This window comes from Equus quagga, chromosome 5, assembly GCF_021613505.1.
Source record: "Equus quagga isolate Etosha38 chromosome 5, UCLA_HA_Equagga_1.0, whole genome shotgun sequence".
In the NCBI taxonomy this organism is placed as follows: Eukaryota; Metazoa; Chordata; class Mammalia; order Perissodactyla; family Equidae; genus Equus; species Equus quagga.
Window position 1 is genome coordinate 32,154,543 of NC_060271.1, and position 14,856 is coordinate 32,169,398.

Genomic DNA, 14,856 nt, shown 5'->3' on the forward strand with positions numbered 1-14,856 from the left:
AGAGACGGCCGGGGTCCCCAGGACCTCAGGAGGCCCCCTCTGGTTGGGGCTGGGGGGCACGGCTCTGAGAGGACGTCTCAGGCAGCCCAAGATAGGTCCGCCCACTCGCTCCTGGCTCCTGCTTGGCCACCATCCTCCTCATCCTCAGGCCACCACCTTCACCAGGGGGGCGGTGGGGATGGGGCCCTGGCAGGACCGCTGGCCCCACCCCACTTGTGGAGGCCTCAGGTTTGTGCTGCTTCCTCAAAGGAGGCCGCACAGACAGTCACAGAATTCCACCGACAGGGCTGAGAAAAATCTCTCCTCATGCGACCTAAAACGGGCACTCCACTCCCAAACCTCACTGCCTGCGTGCCCTATGAATTAAGATTTTTTATAAAACCTGTAATTATCTTGCAACTGGCATAATGATGCTGTATTGTGATTTAAATGTAAAATTCAAAATACGTTGCAATTCCCTAACCCTGCTTTGGCTTTTCTCCATTATTTTCTATGAATGTGCCAGCAGCACCAGGAAATGGGAGCGGCCTTGGCCTCTCCCAGCCCCGGGAGGTCCAGCTGTCAGGCCTTGGGGTTTCCACCTGAGTCCTGCCCTTGACACGCTGTGGGACCTTGGGCAAGACGCATTCCCTCTCTGGGCTCCACTTCCCTCCTCTGTTAAACAGGGAGGCTGGAGCAGGACCCAGAGCTCTGAGTGAGGCCTCGACCCCGAAATCAGGAGGACCAGTCTCCCCTCCATGGGCAGTGTACCTTGGCGCACACAGACAAACATGTGGCCTGCACTCACTGGCCAAGTCCAGAGCAGGGGTAGCGGCTGACCTTGAGCAGGTATCCACCAGCCGGCCAGCCCGACTGCCATGGCTTATACTGTACCAGTTACTGACTGCTTGAACGTCACCCCAGGTCAGAGGTAAGGGGGGCTCTGCAGGGGGTCTGGCGGCAGAGAAGCAGGTCAGGTGCAGGGGCAGCAGATCCCCACTCCACTACCTGAGTTGAGGGGCCTCAGACTTCCGCATCCGTAGGATGCAGACATAATCCCCAGCCAGAGGACTGCTGGAAGGATGCAAAACCGCGCGGATTCCCGGAACGCAGGGTCTCCCTGTGCCTACGTCCCCCGTGCCTGGGACACAGCAGACGCTCAACAGAAAGAGCAACTGATGTGACATGTAAGAAGTGCTGAGTAGAGTGCCTGGCACACGGCAAATACTCGAAAAATTGTCACTAAGGGACCTTATTACCCCCACGAGCATGACGTGACGTTGGGAGGCAGCTCTGGTGGGGAAGGAGGCTGGGGATGGACCAGGGATGGGTGAAAAGCCCACACATGGCTCAGAGGCGGACCGACCTGACTCAGGTCCCAGCCCCACCTCTCAGCAGCTGTGAGACCGAAGCAGGCGACACTACCTCTCGAGCCTCAGTTTCCCCCTCTGTAAAATGGAATTGTAATACCCACCTTGCTACAAAGAGCAAATGAACTGATGTGTGAGGAACCCCCTTGCAGGCTGTAAAGGCAATAGGGATGTTTGTCGTTACTATTACCCAGCGGGAAGTTGAAAAGTCAGGGATGTCTGTAAGAGGACCCAGGAGAGGCTAGAGGCCTGGGAAGCCTGGCAAATGAGGCCAGAGAGGGTACAACAACTCCAGAAAGAGGCAAATGTCACAGGTGGTGCTTTGGGGTGTAGGGTCCAGGAGAGGGGAAGGCTTGCAGCCACTGGGAGCATGAAGAAAGATTCCTTAAGGAAGCCAGAGAGCCCCAGAGAGGGGCTGGGCAGGGCCTGGGGGCTGGATGGAAGGGCCTGGTCCCGGAGCACCACCTTGTGCATCACTGAAATGGTCAGCCTGTGCCCTGCTCCGGCCTGCGAGCACCAAGGGGCCTGTCCTGCCTGCTAGTGGTAGAGGGATGGAGCTGAGGGGGGTGAAGCTCCCTCTGACTGTGGCCTCAGGGCCACAGAGCTCGGAGGATATTCCTGGGGGCTGACAGGGCCCTGTCCCAGTTTTCACTGAGGCTGCCTGGGGACAGGCCCGGATCTCTCTGACCCCCGCAAAGGCACATCCTCCTCCCCCAGAGAACTCATGACCCCAACAACAGGCTTCACTGCCCTGAGGGGCTGAGCTGCCATGTTTCCAGTCCCTGGGGAGGCCAAGGAAGGGCAGAGGGCAACCAGGCGGAGACCAGTAACAGCTGGGGCCCCAGGTGTCTGTCCACACAGCTCCCCCAGGGTTCCCGGCTCTCAGGGCGCCTGGCTGCCCCACTCCCACACGGGGCACAGTGCAGCTGTGACACCCGCACACACGGCCTGGGGTCTGGGCCCTGCTGCTGGTCTGACGTGGGGGCCCCAGCAGCAGCCCCACGGGGACAGGTGCCAGCCCACTTCATGACCAGGGTCTCTCTCTCCGCTGTCCTCCCTCACAGGCACCTTGGCTGTCCTCTCCCACAGCTCACTGGATAAGCGCCCCCTGAACACAGGCAGGCTCCTCCAGGTGCCCCAGTGACGTACCCAACCTGGGCAGTGCTCCCTGAGCGCCCTGCCGCACACCTCCACAGTGGCCCCACACCACACACCCTCACCCAGGGTCTGTCCTTCCCCACACTCCATGGGCTAGAAGGTCAGTCGTTTTGAGCATGGACTCTGGAGGCCAGACTTCTGAGTTCAAGTCCTAGCTCTGCCACTTCCTAGCTGTGCAACCTTGGGCAAGTTGCTTTGTCTCTCTGTGCCTTAGAGTCATCCATAAAACCAGAACGACAGTATTTTCTATTTCATAGGGTAGTTGTGAGGCTTAAATGAGTTGATATGTGAAAAGTGCTTAGAACAATGCCCGACACAAGTTAGTTCACAGTAAGTACTCAGGAGAGTACTCAATCACCCAGGGGTCCTTAGAAGTATGTCTCCACCCTGCCCACGGACGGGGTCACCCGCCATAGTACTTCCTTCTCTCCTCCCTCTCCCTGCACCACACACGCGCACATGCACACGCATGCACACACATGCACACGCACACACACGTGGCCCGGAGTATCTGCTGACACAGGAACCCCAAGGTCCCCCTGCCTTCCCAGGCGCTGTGTCCACCGCCCGGCCACCCGCTGACCATGATGCCTCCCACACCCGGGCCGCCCGGCTGCGGGGCGCTCACCTACACAGGCGTCCCGCCGCTCCTCGTAGCCGGCGCTGCACACGCACTTGCCGATGGGCACCAGCCACTCGCCCTCGGCGCTGCAGTACATCTTGGGCGTGTCCCGCTCCTCGGAGTGCCGCACGCACTGACCCCGCACCTCCACCAGCGAGGACGAGTCGGCGCCTGTCACCGCCTCCGAGAAGGCCGCCAGGTTGCGCACCATGGTGGGGCACTTCTTGTAGTAGATGCGGAGGGACAGGATGGCGAGGCAGGCGCCAATGTCCTGGAAGGCCAGGTAGAAGCCGCGCTTGCTGAGGGGGCCCACGCCGCGCACCTCCGTGTTGAGCTTGAGGCGCCGCACGCCCAGGTCCGCGCCCGTGAAGCTCTCGTCGGCCGCGATGGTGTCGATCTTGAGGAACTGGCTCTCCTGCGTGCTGGAGCCCAGATCGCGGTCCGACTCCAGGTAGTAGAGGTTGAAGGTCTCCTTGCAGGTGCCCAGCACGCCGGGCATGCTGTTGCAGTCCCGCAGTGTGAACTTGATCTCGGCGTAGACGCGCCGGGCGCCGTCGCGGGGCACCCAGCTCGTGCGAAGCCAGTTGTTCTGGTTGGGGCTCATGACGTTGCACACCTGGTACGTGTGGATGGGCCGGAAGGACTCGTCCACCTCGTTGATGGAGTCCCACTGCGGGCAGAGAGCACAGCCGGCTGAAACGAGAGTCGGCTCCTCGCCCTCCTGCCAGTCACCCTTGCCATGGGCCACACGCACGTGCTGGAGGGGCGGGGGTCCTGGGGAAGGAGCCAGAACCTTCTCCGCCCTGGAGGAGCTGATCTTCTAGTGGCTTGTCACAGCCACCAGATGCCTGGCACCCACAGATGCGACCTCAGAGAGTGTCACATCCTTCTGGGGAACTGTTATTTGCTGCCTTTTTGCAGATGAGGAAATAGAGGGTCAGACACGTGAGCCACATGTCTGAGGTCACAGAGCTGGTGAGTGACGGAGCCACGACTGGAACCAATGCCAGAGCTACAACACTCTGACCTCGTTTCCATGTGGCTGCTCCCATCGCTCCCAGAGTGGGGGGACCTTGCTGGGGAAGTCAGTGAGCCCACTGGTGGTTTCCAAATCAGCTGCCAGAGGGATCTTTCTAGCACGTGACCCTGACCTTGTTGCAGCCCTGCAGCACGTCCTTCAGCAGCAGCCCTGCATTGGTGTTTACTGAGTGACTGCGCGATGGACAGACTCCCTCTGCCGTGCTCTTCTTGACGTTCCCTCTGCCCTCGCCTAAGGCGGGCAGCTCGCGGGCCAGCCTGCGTTCCACTAACGGGAGCACCAGAATGTGGGAGAGTTGAGTGTGGCTGCTTCTGTGCCAGGCGCGAGCCAGGCATCAGTGATCCAGAAATAAACCAGACCCCATCAACAGAGTGAAAGGCAACCCACGGAATGGGAGAAAATATTTGCAAATCATATATCTGAGAAAGGATTAATATCCAGAATATACAAAGAACTCCTACAACTCAACAACAAAAAATCACACAGCCCAATTAAAAAATGGGCAAAGGACTTGAATAGGCATTTCTCCAAAGAACATACACAGATGGCCAAACAGCACATGGAAGGATGCTCAGCATCACTCATCCTTAGGGAAACACAAATCCAAACCACAACGAGATGCCACTTCACACCCATTAGGGCGGCTGTTATCAAAACAACAGAAAATCACAAATGTTGGCGAGGAGGGGGAGAAAGTGGAACCCTCGTGCACTGTTGGCGGGAATGTAAAATGGTGCAGCTGCTGAGGGAAACTGTATGGCGGCTCCTCAACAAGTTAAACGTGGAATGACCATACTACCCAGCAATTTCACCGCTGGGTATATACTCACAAGAATTGAAAGCGGCACCTCAAAGAGATATCTGTACACCCGTGTTCACAGCAGCATTGTTCACAACAGCCAAAAGGGGGAAACCACCCAAATGCGCCCATTGCCAGGGGGATGGATAAACAAAATGCGGTCCATCCAGACACTGGGATGATACTCAGTCTCATAAAGGAAGGAAATTCAGATGCGACCAACAGCATGGGTGAGCCTAGAGGACATTATGCAAAGTGAAATAAGCCAGCCACAAGAAGACAAATACCGTATGATTCCACGTCTACGAGGTACTTAGATTCATGAAAACGGGAAACAGAACGGTAGTTGTCAGGGGCTGGGGGCGGGGGGAATGGAGAGTTGTGTTCAACGGGAACAGGAGTTCAGTTCGGGAAGATGAAAGGCGTTCTGGAGATGGGGGATGGTGACGGTCACGCAACAGGGTCAATGTACTTAACGCCGCTGAACTGCACACTTAAAAATGGTTAAGATGCTAAATTTTATGTTATGCATATTTTACTACAACTTTTTTAAAAAAGAAAGAAATACACCAGAAATACTCCCTCCCTCCAACGCCCCACAGTCCATCAGACAAGGTGCTGGACGGAGCAGGCATCCGGGGGGCGGGCGAAAGCTGCTGCGCGGCTGAAGCAGGACCCTCTTGCAGGCATGGGAGGAAGAGCCCCAGCGAGGCTGGGGGTGTTAGGTACTGTCCAGGGAGCATCGGTTTGGACACAGAAGAGTCACATCGAAGACGCAGTGTTGAGAAATGAGCTGGGAGTTGAGAGGCCCAGCTCTAGGCCCAGCACAATCTCTAACCTGCTGTGTGACCTTGGACAAGTCACTGCTCCTCTCTGGCCCCAGTTTCCTCGCTGCAGAATGCCGGTTGGTCGGGAGCAGTCATTTTTGGCTGAGTGGAAACGTGAGGGCCCTGAGGAGGTGCTGGGGGCGAAGGGCAGATGGAGGGGACAGGCTCTGGGTCCCTGTCCCAGCTTCACCAGAGATGTAACGCCCTGATTCTCTCTCTTGGGCCTCTGTGTGCAATTGTCCCTGAACCTGAGATCCGATCGCTGAGGGGGGTCTGGGGCAGGGAGGTAAAGACCACTCCTCATGGTGATCTGAGAGTCTGTGGGGTTCTGAGCTACTGCACAAGCACAAGAGTGGGGACCACGGGCAAGTCAAGTCTTTCCTGTCTGACAAAGCCCTTCCGTCCCACCCCGTCTTGGCCAGCCGTGTGGTCTCAACACTGAGCGCGCACATCTGTAAACTGGGGCTCAGACGGGCCCCACCTCAGCGAGGCGTGAGAGGGCGAAAGGACGAGAAGCCTGCAAAGTGCTTAGCCTGGCCTGGCACGGGAAGGCACCACGGGGAAAGGACTACATGATGCTGACCTGGCAGCATCTTCCCAGCCCACCCATACCTGCCTCCAGGGACCACTGGGGAAGAGGCCCAGGGCACGCCAGCCTCACCTGAAAGAGTTTATGCCTCCTGCACCCCGCATCCCAAAAGGACCCCTGCCCAGCACCCCACACTGTAGATGGGGTCTCTGGGCAGCGCTATGTCACATCTGGGGTTAAAGTCAATGTCACAATTAATGGAGCGCCAAAGAGCCAGCCAGCTGCTCCCTGTCTGTTTCCTGCCAGGGACCCAGATAAATTAATCAGCTCGATCAGAGTCCTCTCCAGCCGCCCCACCGGTGCCAATGGCCTGGCCTAGACCCGCCAGCCCCAGGGGCTGCTGCAGGCACCCAGGGTGGCACAAATTCCCGGAAGCTGGCGCAAGGGTGGAATCAGGCCTGCTTGCCACCTGGGGCGCCCCCACCCCATGCTGGGTGCCACTCCCACCTGGCTGCCTCCCCAGCCCCTGGGAACATTCCTCCCCAACCCCCACCATTGCTCTGGAACTCTGTCCTCTTTCTGGAACAGAATGCAGCAAACCAGCTGTGCAGCCCTGGGTACAGCACACCCCGTCTCTGAGCCTCAGGCTTCTCACATGTGAAACAGGGCAGCTAATGCCTGCCCCCTCCATCTACTCCAGGGGGTGGTGAGGATCAAGTGAGACGATGGAATGGAAACAAGTGTGCCTTCTGATCTAAGCCGGCGTTTGTGAGCGGCCGTCAATCGCCAGACGAGGTGGGGCATATCCCAGCATGTGGAGGGAGGGGCAGGGCCTGATTAAGAGCATGGGTTCTGGGCCAGACCTCCCCTGACCTTAAGCTCTCAGGGCTGCTGGTTTCTCATCAGCAAAGTGTCCTTCCCAAGCATCCTCCCTGACGACAACCGCCCGGGGCAGGTTCTGTGATCACGCCCATGTTATAAATGAGGAGGCGGGGTGAAGTGACTTGCCTGAGTCTCACCAATTAGAGGCCGCAGACCATCGGCTCATCCAGCCCCAGCACCCTTGGCCTTCAGGCTGTGCGGCCTGCCTGACAATCTGGCAACTTTGCTGATGCTGGAGACAGCCCTGATGACCCCTGTACTCAGGCTGTTTAACCGACTCCAGGAGCAGAGGCGTGGACGGGACCACCGGGCCCGTGTCCAGAGCTCCCTACCCGGCAGGGCGGGAGAATCACCTGGAAAGCTTATTAAACCAAACATTCCCAGGCCCCTCCCCAGCCCCCCTGGACATGGGCATCTGCACGTTTCACCTGCCAGCCTGGCACAGATCAAGGTCCAGAGTTTGGGAACCAGGGATCTCATCCAGCCTTCTTTCCCGTCGGGACAAGCTCGATCTCCAGGCCCCATGAGGATGGGAGATGGTCCCTGGCTCGGCAGACAATGCAGGATTGTCTCCCACCCCCTCACAGTGGGGACACAGACCAAAGAGAGGACGAGGGACTCAACGCGGGCTCCAGGCCCAGACAGATCTGAGTTCGAGTCCATCGCGTGGAGCCTGGCTGAGGGCGGGCAGGCTACTCCTCGCGCCCCAAGCCTTGGCTTCCTCGCCTCTGAAATGGGGTGGCTGTGTCTACTCACAGGCTTGGTTTGGGGATTAAATGAGATAACGTCTGTGAATTGCTAAGAGCTATGCGAATATAAGTTATTATTTGTCTAACTCCCAAACGAAACGTGAGAACTCTGTGCCCCGTGAACAAAGAACCTTGGAGTCCCAGCGTGACCATCAAGCACAAGGCCGGTCACGTGCCTCACCTGCTTAAAGCCCTACAACTCCTGGAAGCCTGGTGCCGGGGGCTGATGACAGCGCACTCAGCTGCCTGCTACCCTGGGATGAGACCCCCAGAGAGAGAGGAGCAGGCTCCGTCCTGACTCCAGCCGCAGGCCACATGAAACAAATGGCCTGGATGAAAACCCTACCCCAAAATAAAGAAACCCTCCCTTCACAAATAGTAACTCTTGGTGTCATTATCATTACTATTATGAATAATATTATTATCCCTCCGTCTCCAGCCATGGAAGCAGAAGCGTTCATGATTGAAGCTGTGTGCATGTGTCTCATGCCTGTGGTGGGGATGTGGGTGTGTGTTTCTGAGCATGTCTGTGGAAGGCAATCCAGGTGAGATACAATCACAACAAGCACTAACAACAAAGACAACAGTAATAACACAGTTAGAGGGGGGCTCGCCGTGTGCCAGGCACGGCGCCAAGACCACCTGTCCTCGCCCCTCACTCTGGCAGCAATCCCCCTGACGTCGTCACACGCTCATCCTTTTATACATATGAGGAAACTGAGGCTCAGCGAGGTGAAGTGGTGACCCAGGGCCACCCAGCTCATCGATGGCAGAGCCGGGACCCTGCCGGGGCCGTGGGCTCACTTTGGCTTGACCACCCTGCCCTCTGGGATCTGGATAAGAGAAACGGAGGGACTGAGCAGTGCAGCCTTGTCCCTGGACGCCAGGGGGTTACCAGACCCACCCCCAGGAGGGTGGGAGGGGGCGTCGCCCATGAGTACATGACCCACAGGGACCCGACGGGTCACCATGGAGGCCAGGTGGGCCCGGGGGCTCAGCCACAGTGGGAGCGGGCAGTGCCACGTGGTGGTTCTGATGAAGAGAGAAATGAGCGGGGGCCCTGGGAGTCCTGGCAGCTCCTGGTGAGGGCGGGGCAGCTATGAGGGAGGGGGTCAATTCTGAAGTGGTGAAGGGCCTGGCTGGGGCCCCCTCCTGCCCTGTTCCTTGACACTAACTCGTCCCAGTCTACCCTGGGCCCGGCTGTGGCACATCATCAATCTGTAGGCCAAGGACACAGACATGAGGATCCCACATCCAGGGCCTCAGACTTGAAGAATCAGGAGTCTGGCACCAGGGTGGTTTGCAATCCCAAGGGTCTGCATGCACTGACCCGTTAAGAAATCAGCAGCTGCATCTCTGTCCTAACTGCTGTGTGTCCTTGGGAGAGTCCCTTCTCCTCCCTGGGCTTCTGCTTCCTTTTGATCTGATGATAAGGCTTGGAATCACAGCCTCTCTCTGCTCAGAGGGACGACACTGGCCCACTGCCCATCACTTACCCCGTGAGCCGGATACGTGAGCCAGCCCCAGTCCCCGTGGATGGTCGACGTATCCAGCAAGTTCACTGTAAAACAGGAGACAAGAGAGCATCAGACAGGAGGACCCCCTTCCCCAGGCCCTCAAGAGCGGCCCGACCCGGCCCCACTGGTCTGCTCTCAGCCCCACACATGCCAGCCCGCGTCTCTGTGTCCTGTCTCCCTTCCCCCATCCTTCAAGGCTCAGCTCACGTTCCCTCTCTTCCCTGAAGCCTTCCTCTACCACCTCGGCCAACACGTGATCTTCGAAACCCCTGGAACCCAAGCCGCCCCGGGCACAGCACCCTGCTGGTGGTGCGGTGGGTGGCTGAGGGATGGGTTCAGGAACTGGGAGGCCCAGGTCAGAATCCCAGCTCACCCACTTAGGAGCTATGTGTCCCTGAACAAGCCCCTTCCCCTCCCTGGGCCTCAGCTTCCTCTTCTGGAAAATGGAGGTGATCGTGGTTCCTGGCTCACAGGGGTTGTAAGGAGGGCCCAGCCCTGTCTCACTCATGGGACAGGATGGCATGCAAAGCACTGGCTGTGAGGGCATACCTCCCCAGGCGGGCTGGGCCCAGCTCTGCAATCATCAGCGCCCCCCAGGAGGTGCCCGGCATCTAACAGGCCCCCTGTGCACACCCGATGCAGGACTGCCAGGCACAAGGGCTGCCTCTTGTGGGCACCTGAGCTCTGCAAGGGGCACTTGAGATGCTCATCTGTGACCCGCACGACAACCCCGAGAGGTGGTCGTTCCTATCTCCATTTTATGATGAACACACTGGGCCTCAGGAAGTTCAGGAACAAGCCTGGAGCTGCACAGGTGTGGCGGCAGGGCTGGCCTCCAGCGCACCTGCTGCAGCATCCACGGACCCAGGAAGCAGGCCCTCCGAGCAGTCGTGGCGGGGAAGGGGCGCTGGCCCGGAAGGCCAGCCTCTTCTAAGCCAGACCCTCCGAGAGGACCCTGCAGGGTCTCAACAACACGGCAGAGAGAAGAGCGGCCTCCAGACTCAGACGCCGTTGGGCTCACATTTCCACATGGCTACTTAGTGGCAGGTGACCCTCACTCTCTGAACCTCAATTTCCTCATCTGTAAAATGAGGATAATAACACCTAGGGGTGGGTGAGGGTAAGCTGTGAAGCTGGAGTCAATGCCTCTGCCCCTCCCACCTCTCTCCACGTACCTTGGACCCACCCACCCACTTTACAGTGATGAAGTACCCTAGCTGGCTGTTAAGAAATTAGGGCTTAAATCCCAGCTGTCTCTAACTGCTGTGTGTCCTTGGGTGAGTCTCTTCACCTCTCTGGGCCCCTGCTGCCTTTGATCTCTCCAGGAAGGCTTTCCATTTCACTCTCTCTTCCACGCACCCCTTCTCGCAGCCAGCAATCATGGGCTTCCAACTAACCCAGTCGGCCGGCTTGGGCAGGTCACAGAGGGTTAAAGCTGGGGCCCTACTGGAACTTTCCTGCAGGGAGGCTGGGTGTCCTTCTGCCTGCGATGTGCATAGCTCTGCGCCTGCCCCTCAAAGATGGAGACAAGTGTCCTCAGGAAATGCTGGAGTGAGGATGCTCTTATTTGCTGCTTTTCTCCCTCCCCTTTCTCTCCCCACCCCACTGTCAGGGGCCCAGGAGGCTGGCAGGCTGGAAAGACGGCTTGCAGAACCAGGGAGGGGCCTCTGTGCTCCTCCCTGGGTCCCCAGGGGCCAGGTGGGATCAGGGGACGGAGCCAACGTCCACAGAGGGATCTCCCCTCCCCGAACCAGCCCCACTCCAGGGGCGCAGGCAGAGCGCCGTCCCGCCTCCCTCCCTCCCTCTCAGGCAATGAGAGAAAACTGGGTCAGGCGAGCCTTCTCCTCCTGCTGGCTGGTGGGAGGGGGAGGGGGCCGCACTGCAGTTTCCCCCAGACCAGCAGGGCCTAGTTGGGGGAGAGGATGGGGTGAGGGGACCTGTGGGCTCCCCCACTCCAACCCGCATCCCAGACGGGGTCTCAGAGCCAGGCGGCCCCTTCTCCAGCCTCCCCTGGACGCAGCTCAGTCCTGCCCCGACGCGGGGGGCGATCCGAATGACCGTCCACCGCCTGGACTTCTCCCCCTGGAACATCCTGACTCCAGGGGCAGCCGCCTGCAGACCCCACTTGCTAGGCCCCTCCCTCCCCTGGGAGGCCCCACATATGTGGCTGATTCTTGATCAGTCAGCTAGAGGGCTCAGATAATCCAAAGATAAGTCAAAAGTCGATTCTATCAGAGTCAGGAAGAGCTATAGGATTCCACGGCTGCTTGTTCCAATTCCTTTCAGGCCCTTCTCTGTTCCTCCCCTTCTCTCCCTCTGTCCCCCTCTGCTCCACCTCACGTTCCCTCCCGTGGGGAAAATACAGTGTCCCCCACGGGAAGCTCCAGGCCCACAAGAGGGTCCCTGAGGGCTGGAGAGAATTCCAGCATCAGGCCCACCCAGCCGTGGCCTGAGTCCTCCTGGAAACTCAAGACTCTCTGGTCACCAGGCCTGGGCTCTCTCCTGCCTCTTGTGCGGCTGGACTGTGTGACATGTGTGAAGTCAATTCCCCTCTCTGGGCCTGTCTCCCCACTGGCGAATGGAAGGACCGGACTGGACAGTCTCTCGGGGCCTTCAACAAAGTGAGCCACTTAACCCCTCTGTGTGTCAGCCTCCTCGGCTGCAGGACGTCTGTAGCATCCCTCTCCAGCCGGTCTGCCTGGGCTGCTCTGGGGGATCAGACGGGCCCCTCTCCTGCTCTGAGAAGCACAGATAATTCCTCAGCCTCTCCTGTTCCACTGTGGAAGGCATTATGTGATTTCTTTTCACCTTCCCCCATTCCATTTCGCTGAGACTAATACTTAAATTGATTTACATTCCCCGAGGACGCGGCGCATGATGGTGAGGCTGGAGAATTCGGGGTGGTCAGGGGATGGCAGCCAGGATGTGAATGCCTCGGAGATTACCCCAAAGTGGTGGGTAATCCACACCGGAGAGTGATAAGGAGCCGTGAGCCTGGTGGGACTCAGGGGGCATCTCTGTAGTTGCAGGGCCCTCCCCCAGCCCTGTGAGGGACCTGGCATAGGGGCACTTGGCCGGGCTGGGACACTGTCACCTCTGCAGGACCCCAGCTGGGAACAGAGCCCCCTGCCTGAGTTCCAACAACCTCCCTGGCTGGTCTTGGCTCTGCACCAGCCCAGGGATGACACTAGGAAGGACTCCTGGCGGTCCCGTGTAGAACCTACACCCCAGGCCTCCACCCAGGGCTGTCCCACCTACGTGGGGAACCCCTGTCCCGCTGGGGTACCCTGCTGCATCCATCGGACAGATATGGACTGGCCCTTGGACGATGCCTCCCTCCATCCTGGACAAAGACTTCCTGCCTGCCTCTCTTTGCCGACATCGCCTCTTCCCCAGCTGTTGCCCTCCCTGACACGTCCTCTCTCCCAGGCTGATGGTCAAAGTCCCCTCCCTAGGAGGCTCTGGGGTTGCCAGTCTGCAATTCTAGAGGGTACTGGCTCCTCCCCAGAGAACAGAGCTGAAGCAAGGAGTTGGGGTGCACGGCCCAGCACCGGCAGCCTTGATGCAGGCCCCTCAGCATCCTCCTGGCTGACCGTCCCCTTCCCCCCACCCTACCCTGGGAAAGCAGTCTTCTCAGGCCACACTCCGAGAGCCCCCAGGCCCCTTGTGCCCCATCCTGTCCTCTTCCCTACTCACCCAGCCCCCTCCTCAGTTCTCTCCTGGTGTCCCAGGCACCTGCACCTCATCACTATCCCCCCAGCTGGCCCTACCCTGCCTGCCACCTTGCCTTGCAGCTCCCTTGCACGTCCCGTTTCACTGGAGACTGAATTTATCTCTGTGTGTGTTTTTTCTGTGCACATGCACTTCCGTGGGCATGAACGCAAGTTTGAAGGTCTCCTTATATATGTGCTATCTGCCCATGAATTTGCATGCATCTGTACATGTATGTGTGTGCACATGTGTGTTTGTGCACATGTATGGTGGCTGCATGGCTGTGCACATGACTGTGGCTGGTGTGGGGGGAGCTGTGCATGCGTGTGAGTCTCTACAGGCCTGGGTTCATGTGCGTGAATCCCGATGTGTGTCCGTGTGTGCGTGTGTGCTAGTGGATACAGCTGTACCTCCGTAAGCTGTCCGCGTGTGAGGGGTAGATCTGCGGTAGAGCCGAGTGGGGATGAGGGACACGGGCTCTGGAGCTCCCTCGCTTCTGGAAGTTCATCCTGCCAGGCTGGGAACCCAGCGCTGAACCCAGGACGTCACCCCGGGATCCCGCACAGAGTGCCAAGTGGGCCTCCTCGGGACAGAGCTGGGGGAGCAGAGGAGGCCCAGGGTGGGAGACAGGGCAGGAGCAGAAGCAGGGGGGCATCCTGGGCTGGACCTGGAGCGTCCAGTGGGGCTAAGAGGGGTGTGTGTGTGCAGCTGGGAGGCCCCGGCTGTTGGGGAAGCCTGATGGGTGCCCCCTCCCAGGCTTTCTGGTCACCTCCCAGACCCTTTTGGACCTGACTGCTCAGCCCACACCCATGCTCCTACCCCCCACCCCCATGTCCCCCAAGTGACTGGACCACCCTGGCCTTGCTCTTCAGGGCCCTGCCTGCCTCAGTCCCTCTGCAGCCACTCACCCTCTCCTCAACGGCCCTTCCTCCCAAGGCCAGCCCTCCTGCCCACCAAAGCTGCCTCCCCTCCGGCTGCTCCTCCCTAGCTGCTGTCCCTCCTTTGCCCCCAGTCCTCCAGCCCCGCAGCTCCCCAGACTCACTCACTGCCCCCCATTCCTGCCCTCCCCTAAACCCCATCCTGTTCTCTGGTCCTGTTTCTCAGTTTGTGCTCCCCATCTCTCAGCGCCATCCCCAGATCCCTTTTTCTTCAGCCCTCTGAACCTCATCCTGCATCCTTGTGTCCCTGGGTCACTCTGTCCCCGCCCTTGTCCCCTGGTCCTCTCCCTTGCCCTGTCTCTCTGTCCCCTCTTTCCTCAATACCTCTTCCCTTGTCTTCTGTCCCCCTATCCTGTCCCCTCTTCCCCAGTGTCCAATTCTCTGTCCCCAGCTCGGAATCCCTCAGCCCTGTCCCCCTGTCCCTCATCCTCAAGCCCTCTGGTGCCTGTCCCCTAGTCCTGTCACCATCTCCATCGCTCTGTCCCTTGACCCTGGGTCTCTCCCGCGGTGCCATCCCGGCCCCCCTAGGCCCAGGGAACCCAGCCCCTTTGGCGCTCAGGGTCCAGAGGAAGGAAGTTGAGCCCCGGGCAGCGCCCCCCGCGCCCCCGACCCCTCGGCCGCCCCCGCCGCCGCCGCTCACCTTCGCCGCGCGCCGCGGACACGCAGGTGGCCGCCGCCGCCGCGGCCGTGACGACCCAGAGCGCGAGGGACAGGCGGCCCCGGGCGGGGGCCATGG

The 14,856-nt window shown here is 59.4% G+C and overlaps 1 protein-coding gene across 1 annotated transcript in view; it reads right to left on the minus strand.

The window, feature by feature from the left end:
* EPHA8 (EPH receptor A8) overlaps positions 1 to 14,854 on the minus strand; it is a 33,307-nt gene extending 18,453 nt beyond the window's left edge. The window contains exons 1-3 of the mRNA XM_046662414.1: positions 14,761 to 14,854; positions 9,451 to 9,515; positions 3,136 to 3,799 (exon numbers count right to left, since the gene is read on the minus strand). Coding sequence (XP_046518370.1) covers positions 3,136 to 3,799; positions 9,451 to 9,515; positions 14,761 to 14,854 — 823 coding nt within the window. The remainder of the gene's footprint in view (positions 1 to 3,135; positions 3,800 to 9,450; positions 9,516 to 14,760) is intronic.
* Between the last annotated feature and the right edge of the window lie 2 nt (positions 14,855 to 14,856).